Here is a 12402-nt window from a genome sequence, read left to right as displayed (position 1 = left end):
AAAAGGTGCCCCCCATTTTCAGACATGACTCAATGGGAGTCAGGAAAGGCAGGGGAAGGGAGGAGGCAAGAAGGGAGAGGGGAGGAGGAGGTGAAAATGTGTGCTTTTACCTGGTGGCACACTGTAGCGGGAGACATTGGGGGCGTTGGGGTCAGGCTGGGGAGAGGCCTTGCTCAGCTCCCTGGGGGAGAGTCTGTAGGGAGAGCCTGGCCGACCAGAGAGGGCCTCCTGGTCCAGAGCCAGCTTCATGTCATAAGGCATGTAGGGTAAGGGCTTACCTGCAGTACACAGGCATAAGGACAAAGGGAAGACAACCACTATTAAAACAAGAACTCAATGCCAGTGAGCACTGAGCTGAGCTAGAATTGACGGGCCTGTACAACAAACACCACCACCTGGACACAAACCCACTGAAACCTGTGTAATAAATATCTTTGTATCAATGCTCAGCAGCTTACGGACAGGTGCTAAACTCTTCACAGCACTCTGACTAAAAGGTGTTAAAAGCTTCGCGAAAAGGAACCCGTAATGCAGTCGGTCAACAAAAACAAACCCACCACAGCGCCCTTCTTCATCCAAAGGCATTTCAAGAGGAGCATCAACTGAAAACAGGGTCAGCTAACTTTTTTTTGTCTTGACTCAGGCTGAACCATGTTAACCTCAAACGTTCCTCTATTTTTTATTTTTTGTTCCTTTTGGGCCTAAAAAAATGCATCAACTATAAATAGTCCACCGAGGCAACAACAGAGAACGGGGCTGACAGAGCGATGAACAAGAAGGAGGAGAGGCGAGGACAGGATGCAGATAGTTTTTGTTCTCTTACCATCTCGGTCCATTATGGTTGGGCTGCGGGTGTTGAAGGGGGGTCTGCGCTCCATGTCTCCCTGATCCTGCCTCTGCTTCTCGTCTTGGTGCGCCGACTCATGTGCTGCTTTGATCTGGTGCTGCAACATGGCGAGGCCACTGATTGGTACAACGCCAGGGACATAAGCACCAGGCACCTAGATGAGTTAAAGAGTGAAAAGGGTTAAAAAAAATAAGCAAAATACTGATAGGAGTACTGAAGAATTGCAAGTAGAGCACTGGCCAAACTTCAAATAAAAATTTATTCCCTGCATATCTTGGAACTTTTACTTTCAAAAGGATATAAGACACGCTTGATGTACATAAAAGTAAGACTTAAAATCTGCTACGTGACTGTCTAAATAGATCAACATGAAACTTTGACTAACCATAGGTGGGATGGCAGCTGCCCGCTGCTGGAGCTGCTGGATGTTGAGTTGGTTTTGCTTGGGTGAGGACACCAGTACCGAGCCTGGAGGGTTGAGTAATGAAGGCTTTTCCATGTATATTCTGCAAAGGCACAAAATGTACATGTCACACTCAAAACCCTCAAATCTGTTCTTGTAAATTCCTGATTATGTACGCACAACATGAAAACACACCTCCTTTCAGGCTCTGCTTCCACATCCTCATCAGCACTGCAGGTGGCGCTGGAGTCATTATCTGAGTGGAGCTCCCTACCGCCATGATCTTCCTTTTCTCCTCTCTCCTTGATCTCGGGCTCCATCTTGACCTGAACCTCTCCGGTCTTCATGTCCACATCCTGAGGCTCAGTTTTTGGATGCACCGTGCCTGCATAGGCTGCCCTTGCCTCCTGAGATCCAGTCTCGCTCTCTGGGCTTTTCTCTTCCTTGACACAGAGTTCCCCGTACGAGAGCTCCAGGGACTTTCCGTTGCTGGCCTGACCTTTGTCCTGGTCAGAGCACTGAGCATCTCCTGCAGCACTGTCTGCCCTCTTGGAGTCACCAGACTTTGAGGAGTCAGCCTGAGAGGGGGAGGGGGCACTCTCTGTATCAGAGCTGTTGTCACCACCTGAGGAAGCATGAGAAGTATTAATTATTATTAGTGAATTAACAAGTGTCAAACTCAAAAGGTTTAACCCAATTGTAATGCCATTTAGTAGTAAAGAAAGGACATAAAAATGATAAAAACAAATATAAAATACATATATATAGAATATAATATTTTATATAAATAGGTTTATGCCTCACATATTTCCTTCCTACCCACGTGGAATTTATCCATCGTCACGTTTTGCTTCCACACTCACGTAATAACCAGTTCCCACTGTATCTAATCAACGGCCAGTTATTGTTTATTTAATAATCTTGCTTTATACCATTAAGTTAAGTCCAAGGTCTTAAAGATACGAAAGAACAGCTTTTTAAAAAACACCAACTAATCATCTGATCCTTTCACATTTGAGTTATCTTGAATAATACATGATATAGAGATGGAGTATGTCACGACTTTTAACAAACTTTTAAATGATAAAGACTAAAAATCACACCTTTAAAATACAAACTGCGTATTTAAAAAAAATCTGCCTGCCTGGTTTGCAAACTGTCTACCGCTGCAGTTGTTGCCATGGTAATGGTAGCCCAGACAGCATGTCTATGCAAAAACAATTTGCGGATGCATCAAACTCAAAATAGGAGAAGATGCATTACTAAACATCCAAATGACAAAACATTACAATGTTTCTAAATACACACCAACAGAGCTGTACTAATGCATCCTCCGACTTAATGTGCTCTGCTGTCTGATGTGTATAATGTGAGATCCACAGGCTGCAAATCACCAAGACCTCGAAACAGCAGTTTGGGTTTCCATGGAATGAAGGCAAAGTCAAATAAACAAGAGAGCAAACCTTGTGACCTTCCTCTGCTGCCACTGCTATCTTGTGAACTGGAGGCAGCTTAAATTATATAAAAGTCTGACCATTCTCCAACAACATAAAAAAAAATATATATATATATAGTGAATCACTTTGTTGTTAAAAAAATAAATAAATAAAACTAAAGTTGATTTCACAAACTAGATCTATTCAGTGCTAATTAAGCTACATTCATGATAAACCCTTTCTATATGCAGCACAGTATCTCCTTCACAGGACACCGTCTTCACCATGCCAGAAAAGATAACAACCTCTGGAGGGGGGTGGGGGGTAGACAGAGAGGCTTGTTGGATCAAACTAGAGGACCAGCACTTTGTGTTCAAAGAGCAGGCTTTGTTGAGTCTTCAAAGCCAAGAACTGTTATGCAACAGGCGCCCATGTAGTCAGATTTAGTTTGTATCTTTTATCTCCACCTCTCTCCCCCCTTTTTCTTTTTCCCATCTGATCCTTTTTTCCCCCCTCCGTCTCATTAAAACTACAGTCAGCAGAGAGCGAGCACACAGCCATCAACTCCAATCCTTACGTTCTTTTTATCCATACCCTCTTTTAGTGTGTAGGGTTTGGAGGTATATAGCGGTGTGACTGCTGATTAAAAAAATAAGCAAGGTTGCCCTGACTTCAGATAAACAGGAAGAACAGTCCAAAACAAACACGTCGGGGCATGTGTGTGACTGACGATGAGCACACCCTTCATATCATTCTTCTCTCTGACCTTCACTGTCATCTGCGTTGTCCTCATCATCATCGTCGGGTGATGCTGTGGCTAGACCTTCACCTTGAGACCTATCAGCACGAGCTCGACGCGTGTCCTGGGAAAACACAAAAGAAGCATTTTCAGCATTCGGTTACAACCGTTCAATGCCAGTCTGTAACAAAAGGCAGATGGCAGACGGCTTACCTGCTTATGCTGCTGGAGCAAGTTGTCCAGGTTGTGACGTCTCTTGTAGTTGAAATAGAAGTTCTTGCACTGTGCCTCGCTTTTGGTGCCCACCATTTTGGCAATGGCTGTCCAGTCTCGCCCGTGCTCAACTAGCCCTGCGAGACAAAGACACACAATTCAACGGTAAAGATTTGAAGCCTTTAAAATCTTGATAGAGGATAAATGAATAAGGCTATGGTTTGTTGTTGGTCTACCCCCAACCCGCTTAACACTCAGCTTTGGCAGTCTCATTAAACTTTGCAACTACTCTGCCAAGCTGCAGTGAACTGGAAGATTGCCATTTACCTTTGACATTAGGGTGTCTCTTCTCTAAATTCTGTAACCCCTGTGACCTCCACCCCCCTCCCAGCCCTACTGAGATGAGGGATGCTGGCAGCTTGACAAATCACCACAGAGATAAACACAAAGCCCCATTACTGCTCCAGTTAAATGAGGGATTGAGGGCATTAGGACTCTTCAGAGTGACTTATTTAGAGTTACTTAAACTTTCAGACAATGAAAAAATGTCAGGCAGGTAAGGTGAGACCACACATGCAAAAATTTCCTGTACACTTGTTAAGCTACTTCAGAAAGATCTCCTTTGTTTTGACCACTGTGCCAACTTAATTTATGAGCCATAAAAATTAGTCTAACATGCTCTGAACTCTCCAGAGAACATACTCTGTTTCATAGCATCGCTGAGCACCACACACGAGACATTCAACAAAAGATATTTTACATGAACTGTGGCACCCTTAAGATGAGTTTACGCTCGGTACTCAATCGTCTTGACAGTTCTCACACGTCACATGACATCCAGTAGAACGAGATTGAAATATTTGAGCGAAGTGATCACACAGTATTACCATGGCAACAAGCAACCCACTGATGGAGCTACGAAGATCTTAATTTAAAGATAGATCCTTAAATAATGACTGACTCTCAGAATAACGGCCTGGAAATAAGAATAAAAAGATTTTATATTCATTAAATAACCAAATCAATTCAAAACTACTGATTCATAACAGTTCAATTAGACTGCGGGTGTGAAACTAGACTGATTACAACAAAGAACGTTCTATTCCTCTTCATGGGGATCTTTTCCCCTCAGTGAAACCTTCTGATTTGACTACCAGGCCTGGCATGTGTTAGCCCAGTATTAACACTCAAGGCTTATGCAGATCAACAGGTTACCAGAAGGACTAAGAGGGGAACTGTGTTTAATGTGCCTGCATGACCAGCCATGTGGGTTGGCATAGCATAAAAGTAATTTCTTAACCTGCTGCGTCATATGACTAAAACAGGTCGTGCAGGTCTCCTTTAGGTACCCTAATCCACAGACATGTCTAGCATACGTGTCTGAATGCCTGAGGAGATCACAGCAGCAATGTATTTTTGTTAAGAGGGAAGCAAATCTCAAACACCCACCCAAGAGAGAATCTGAATTAATCCACATTAATCCCTTTAGTTATTTCACCCCAGTCTATGAGTCTTGGCAGTCAGGGAACCATACATTAAGAACCTATACCGACAAAGTCGAGCAAAAGGGGGGCTAGAGGGGAAAACTTGAATGGCATATGACCTGACTAATGACTGCAGCGGTGCAGTCTGACACCAGGAACAATGTGCAACAGGCAGACTGAGGAATTTACAAGATCAAACTAACTTCAAAATTAAAACAAACAAACAAAAAGTTTTTAAATAGATTGTGATCTTTAGAGGAAAATGCAACTGTCACGCTCTGTTGCTTCGTGGATAGCCTAAATAGATCACTTCAGAGAAGGCAGCAGAGCATTGCAGTTAAAAGAAGAAGAAGAAAAAAAAATCTCTGAAACCCTTCATGGGTCTCTGACAGTGAAGTCTGAGTTTCCATTTGTGTGAATGCATGTGCACAATCATTCCTGTGTGCATGTAAGAAAACAGGCAGGGCGAGGCAACATCAGATAATCAGAAGAGGAAAAGAGAAAGAGCGGGGAGGAGGGGGAACCAAGGAAAGATCATAAAAAAGCAGAGCACCCACAGCAACGAAGAGAAAAAAAAAAAAAAAAGGGGGGACGGGGACAGAGAGATAAAGCGAGAGAGAAAAGAAATGAAACACTACCTTTTTTGGCGACCTCCATCTCCTCCTCGGTCCAGCGAGAAGTTTCTCCGGTTTCACCAGCACCAGCTAAATCACAAAGAAAAAGGACACAGCCCCATCAGCACTGACAGAAAGAAAAAGAGAGAGAGAGAGAGAGAGAGAGAGACGGAGGGAAGGAGACAGAGTGACAGTCCTCTCTTCAGTCGTCTCCTTCTCATGGCCACTAATCTAATAATCTGTTTACATTCAGGGGCTGCCGAGACCTGCTCCCTCACTTACACTCTCACACTCTAGCTCACTCTCCTTCTCTCACGCTCTCATGCTCTCTCACTCTCCCTCTCCGTCTCCCCCCCCCCCCCCCTCTCTCTCTCTCTCTATCTCGCTTTCTCTCCCCTTCCCCACAGCCCAGAACAAGCCCTCCTCCACTCTAATCCACAAGGGGAGGGCCTTGGTCAGCTGATGTAGCGCCAGACAGTGGAGGAGTTGGGAGCCCGGCCTCCCTCTTTGGGAAATGGCCTTGGATGGAGACAAATAGACAGATAGAACACCCAGCCCAAAAAACCCTCCCACCAACCCTTCTACTGTGACACTGCAAATCTCATACACGCAGACACACACACGTACACACCCCTCCCTGCTTGCCTCGGCTTGGCTACACAGTTCCCCACCCCCCCACCCCCAACAAAATTCACAGAAGTGCATGGTTAGTGTGGAGGGGGGCCCGGGTGAACTCTAGCCCACTCTCCTCCATGGCACCCAGTGAGACTGTGTAAACATTTGGACTAATATAGCAGCAGATGTACCCTTGACGGGGGGCTTGTCAAGGGTAGTCCCACTCCCCAAACCAAATCCACCCACCCACCTCGAAGATGAGCAGATCAATTCTCACTGTTTAGACGACTCCTTCCAAAGGTCCCCCCGGCCACATAGTCTGCTACACTTAGTTATACAAACATGTACTGGACTAGGCTTCCTTTTCCCCTGGCATAACTCACATGTTACTCACATGACCGTTTAGGCCCCTCTAGGGTGGCCATAAATCACAGAGCTACAAAAACGGTTTCTGCCTAGAGTGCGGCGGTGCACACTATCCCCCATTGCTTCAAACCCCGACTGTTGGCCCCCACTGAATCAGCAGCTTCCACAACTTACCTGGCACCATTTGAACTGGGCAAGACTGACAAATAGCTGACCTTTAGCACCTAGACTCACTTGCTTCTACGAAGCACCCTAGCTGCAGGGGTTACTACAGAGCAAAAAAACAGACGTAGTCTAGTAGATGTAGTTCACTAATGGAGATTACAGTTGACACAGTCAGTCCTATGTAAACCGTGATACACCCAGAAGAGGGCCAGAAAGGTCAAAGGGTTGAGAGGATAGAAGGACTCACTGCGGGCTGTTCGTTAATCACATTATAGACCTTGCATAACTCAGACTATTGAGAGAACTCAACATGCAGCAGAGGGACCAAGCACAGCATACTTTAAGAACGGTGACTTAATGATACAGAATAACACACACAGGGACTCTGATACTCAAAAACCTGAGCTACTGTTGTCGGAGTGACAGGCTTCAAAAAGGGTGGAAAAGTACAAGTGCGTGACTGAGTGCCATGACAACAGCTCAACCAGAGCCGCACATTGCCATGGTGATGGACAGACTTCATAGAGCTTCCTGAGCGGAATACAATGCAGGACAGAGTCTGTCTGACACTTGGCAATAAGCACCTGACACTGCTGAGCCAACTGTCTGCTTTCAGGCTGGAAACAGAGTCTGAATCTGCACATCTTAACAAGGAGGAAGCTGGCAGAGCTATATTCTGACATGCCTCAACCTTGCTTAAGGTGCATCGGTGACGTGTATGTAATTCATAACACAAAAAGTGAACTGTGTGTCACTTAGAGCAGGCCGGTCAGTGCCAAGAACAGCTCATTTAGTCTTCTATGACATGTAAGAACCTCCACAGGACACCACAGAATGGACATTGTGGTTGCTTGACAGTAATTGTTGATGCTATTGCATAACTGCTGAGTGACTCCAACAAATGTCACTTCCAAAGTGACACAATCATCTAGAAAATGTGTAATGAAACAGCACAGTGCAGCTTGACTGAGCTTTGCATACTTTGTCATGAAACAATGTGTGGTTTTATTTTTTTTTGTTCTTCCTCTTATTCCCACGTCCGCAAGTTAAAACATATTTCGAACAGCCTCCAGGGAGCATCGCCACGAGCATTCACCTTTATTAGCATCCATAGAAGCTATTGGAGTCTGGGGTTTCGAAGGCTCCCTCATGGCCTTTTGCGCTGGATCAGATTTAGAGAGCTGTGGCGGATCTGGCAAGGCAGAGTCAGAGGCAGAGGGAGGTGCTTCCTCAGCCGCCACAGATGCAGCCTCATTGGCCATGGAGCGTGTGGTGATCCTTCCCTTACGGCGGCCTTGGCTGTTGGCAGTCTTCCTGCCACGCGACGTGTTTTGCTCCTTTCCGTCCTCGTCCTCCCCACCGTCACACTTGTCTTTGTCCTTGCCAATGTCCCTGTGGTTTTGGAGGGGGAAAACACAGCTTTAGAGGCTGGTGGTACAGCGAATATCTATTCCCTTTTGACTCAGCATTAACAGGGTCTTTTTTTGTGATCTGTTCTTCTCCTCCACGGCTAAACACACAAGAAAAGGCATATTAGAGTTTATCCACACTCATGCTGGACAGACTTGTTAACAAGTTACTTGTCTGTTAGCCAAACAGACGCTGCTGTCCCCCGTTCAAGTCTTCTCAAGACTACGAACATGCGTCCTCATCCTGCCAAAGGCCTGGGGATGTGAAATCTGGCTATCACTGCATGATTTCTGATGTTCATCAATGATTATACGAGACAGTAACACGATCCAAAAGGCGGAATTTTCTGTTTTTCACATGATTATAAACAGGGTGAAACATTTACCATTTGGCTAAATGGACTGACACCAAGAAGAGGAAGGGGAACTTTATCCACATGGATTAATGGATTCACGTGACACCAGCACAGACAAATTTTCACAGCTCACCTAGAATCCTCCTTTTCATCTTTCTCTTCCTCGTCCTTCTTTTCCTCGTCCTCTTTTTTCTCAGACTTCTCGGATTTGTCCTCTTCGTTTTTTTCGTCTGACTTGTCTTCTTGTGAGGGACGTGTTATTTGCTGGAGACAAAACACAAGGGGGGAAAATATTTAGCCGTTTTTTTTTTTTTTTTTTTTTTTAACCTAGAGGTGAATTTGTAGATTAGCGAAAGTGTAAATTAAAAATATAAATCAATATATTTCAGTTCTTAGTTATATAAATGTTTTAAACTGAAAACCTACCCTGAGCTACATGCAGAAATGTCATTCAAACAACCACCACAAGCATTTAGAAGGGACACATCCTGATGCATCTTCATCCAGTCTGATACTACTTACATAGACGATACAGAATACATCACACTTATGTTGAAGCTTCATATCTGACCTTAATCACGCTCCTCCTGTAGTTTTTACACACTTCCTACCGCAGGTTTCCTGCATTATATCAGACATCTCTTGATGCTATAGTCGTGCATGCATTAGTCCTGTGGGCCCAGAGGACCTTTTAAAATGTACAACAGAAGATGAGCCTGAGTAATCTGCTTAAATCTTCACTTTGACAGCAGACAGACAAAGTCGACTAGACTTGCAGCTTTAAAGCTGCACGATTTCTTCTTACTTAATAAGGTAAAACTAGAGCCTAAAATTAAAAAAATGAAAAGCTTGTTGTCTAGTTGTGCACCCTGTGCAGACAGGTTCAAGGCTGTGTCATATTTTGATGATCTTGAATGTGTCCAGCATCTGCAGAACAACGAGACACAAACAAACGACACTGCAGATGCTGTTACTTTATTACAAAATGAAGAAAATATGGAGTGCGGCCATTTCTCATGACTCATTTGTCACAATAAATCCCTCATACGGAGAAAAGGGCCTGACCCTGACGCTCATTATGGACTTTATATGTCACTGTAACATAAAAATCAAATGGGGAAAAGATGATAATCTTAGTTTTTCATTCAAAAGTGAATTTTCAAACACAGGTCCAACACAGTGATTGAGGACAGAGCAACATTCTTTATCATCACTGCTGGCTCTGTAACCACAGAATGCTTCCTCCTGCCTGTTCCATGAAAGCGCTGTGCTGGAACAAGTCTGGCTATGCCAAGCCAAACATCCCATGCTGGTACCAGATGGGGCCAAGGAATGTGCTCCACTCAATGGTAAAGGCAAAAAGATATGGACCGAGGCAAAGAGAGGGGTATGACAAAAAAACAAACAAACACAGTTGTGGATGTCTATCTAATTTTCAACGACACGGTTCTGCACATGAGGAGTCTAGCTGCCGTATCATACAATAAAATCTGACACAGAAGTGCCCGACAACTCCACACAAGCAGGCATTAAGCACCGGCGCTAGCCAGCTCTAACCAGAGACAGCCAATGGATTTTTTTGCCTTCTAGGAGTGGCGCTATGACTGATTAAATCGGCAGTACCAGAAAGAAAACTGCATGTAATGCTAGTCTCAAGTTCGTTACTTGTTGCTTTTTTTTTTTTTGGCTGCAGGTCAGAGGTCTAGAAAGAATTTCTAGATGACCATCGAAAGTATTTAAAGAGTGTGGTAACCCCTTATTTTGAATACTGCATGCTAAAATAGCAAAGGAATATTCATAGCAGCAATATTTTGGTTCTTGGACTATGATGATGTGGCCGCACTGTTCAATTCTTTAAACCCTGCAGATTCAGAGCTCAGATTCCATCTTATTGTATGCAGAGGACCACGTCAAACTTGGATTGGGACTAAAACTCTTGACTCATTTCCTGCCTGGAGCAGTCTGCAAAGCATGTTTTTGGCACTCGACAAATTCAGAGACCTTTTTGCAGAAGAGACAAGAGGCCAGACTTATTCTCCACCATACATCCCGTCCTTGAGTTGCTTGTCCGTAAGATGCTGTTCTGGTTGGGTCAGGGAGCGCTCATGTTTGCTTTGGAGGTGGTCAGAGAACCGTGCCATTCCTGCCTCTTCTCCCACACTGCGTAAAGAGCCTCTACACAGATGTTCTCCAAAAGTCAATGAGGCCCTGTGGTTCTGTGGTTCTTCAGTGTTTTTAAATGAAGCTCTTTCCTGACCTGGCTTGAATATTTTGAGAGTTTTAATTTCTCCCCTCTTTTGCTGATTCACAAGTGCTATTTGATTTAGGAAATGACAGAGCCACAAGTCAATCTTCCCTTTCCTACCACAGAATTTAGGCCACCAGAGGAATCTCTCACTCTTGCTTCAAGCAATTTCACTGCAGGAAAAGGAAATGAAAAATCGACTAAATTATTACTATGCATCTCTTCTATCATCACGTTTAAAAGCAGCATTTTCCCCATAGTATATAGCTTGCATTAAACTTTGGATAAAATGCACTATCCGGCTGTGATAACATTAATTCCCTGACAATCATAGTTGAGCAAATTACTGTCAAAAACAACAGAGAAAGAGAGAAAAGGTAAAAAATACCAAGCATTAGCCACAGTTGCCCTGGTTACTGGGAGCTCTGCTGAGGAAAACTGCTCATCATTAGTGCAAAAAACTAATGAAATCTACTTAACTGCCTGATAAATTACTGCAAGGCAATTAAAAAAGTGGCTCTCAAGGCACATTTTGCCCTTATGGACCCCCCCCTCCACCAAGAACAGAGATGTACCTTGTATGTGCAGTGCTGTGGAAATCTGTCTAATATATTCTATAAGCTTCACTTTGCCTACCAGATCAGGAAGATTTTCTCAGTAACACTTTCAGAGATGAAAAGGGTCACAGCTGTACAACGAAACTGCTCTACCGTGGTATGAAAATTCTAATTCACTTATCATACCATGTTCATTTGCTTATCTGTGTGTTAGTGTTTTTAAAAAATATGCCAAAATATTTTGTAAAATTATAATAAAAGTGTTGAATGTAGTGCCGTGTGATATTTTCTAAAGGTCATCGCACCCTGAAAATATCACACATTGCAACTTTGAAGTGTTCAAAATACTTCCACCAAACTGAGATTCATATCATGTTTATGCCGCACTGACAACCGCACATTACTCACACTTGCTGCTTTCCAAATGCCAATATTTTGTTTATCTGACATTCTGTCGTTTTACCACAAAAACACGCTATGTCGGTGTTTTGCTCTTCTGATAAATGCGTCGCGTTAGAAAGTTAAGCAGGCCTGAAGCGTTAAGGCGTTTTCGTACATCAAACTGTGGCATCTATGTGGTAAAACTGGATTTTTGCAGCACTGGTAAAATTCCTGCTCTGGCCTTTTCAACCAGTACACACCATTTATCTATGCGTGTCCTGACATGGCTAATGGACAAATACGCAGATTTATTTATTGAATTTAATGCTTAATGATTTATTTTTCTGCATATATGAGACCTGTTTTAGAGTTTAGCAATATGTCTAATTAAGAAAGAAATCCAATTGTAAACATCGACAGTTCTGATAGGATAAGAGCCACACCTTTAAATTATGATTAATCATGGTGAACCAGCTGTCCAAGACAACCTTATCGAATCATAAAATGTCATATTGAATTGTGGCTCGTTCTAAATGGACCGGCATATAAACAAATAATTTGGTGAAAATGTT

General features: G+C 43.5%; 1 protein-coding gene across 5 annotated transcripts in view; it reads right to left on the bottom strand.

Annotated features, from left to right (window-relative positions):
- Nucleotides 1-12402, bottom strand: part of ncor1 (nuclear receptor corepressor 1) — a 48491-nt gene that overhangs the window by 14381 nt on the left and 21708 nt on the right. For 4 of the 5 annotated variants that reach the window (XM_027273334.1, XM_027273335.1, XM_027273336.1 and 1 more), the window contains exons 16-24: nucleotides 8781-8911; nucleotides 7979-8274; nucleotides 5761-5826; nucleotides 3639-3775; nucleotides 3453-3549; nucleotides 1446-1875; nucleotides 1233-1353; nucleotides 824-1001; nucleotides 111-278 (exon numbers count right to left, since the gene is read on the bottom strand). In XM_027273334.1, coding sequence (XP_027129135.1) covers nucleotides 111-278; nucleotides 824-1001; nucleotides 1233-1353; nucleotides 1446-1875; nucleotides 3453-3549; nucleotides 3639-3775; nucleotides 5761-5826; nucleotides 7979-8274; nucleotides 8781-8911 — 1624 coding nt within the window. The remainder of the gene's footprint in view (nucleotides 1-110; nucleotides 279-823; nucleotides 1002-1232; nucleotides 1354-1445; nucleotides 1876-3452; nucleotides 3550-3638; nucleotides 3776-5760; nucleotides 5827-7978; nucleotides 8275-8780; nucleotides 8912-12402) is intronic. The other variant, XM_027273338.1, reaches the window with a different exon arrangement.

The sequence above is a fragment of the Larimichthys crocea genome, chromosome XXII, assembly GCF_000972845.2.
Source record: "Larimichthys crocea isolate SSNF chromosome XXII, L_crocea_2.0, whole genome shotgun sequence".
Taxonomy (NCBI): domain Eukaryota; kingdom Metazoa; phylum Chordata; class Actinopteri; family Sciaenidae; genus Larimichthys; species Larimichthys crocea.
This window is presented reverse-complemented; position numbering and strand designations above follow the sequence as displayed.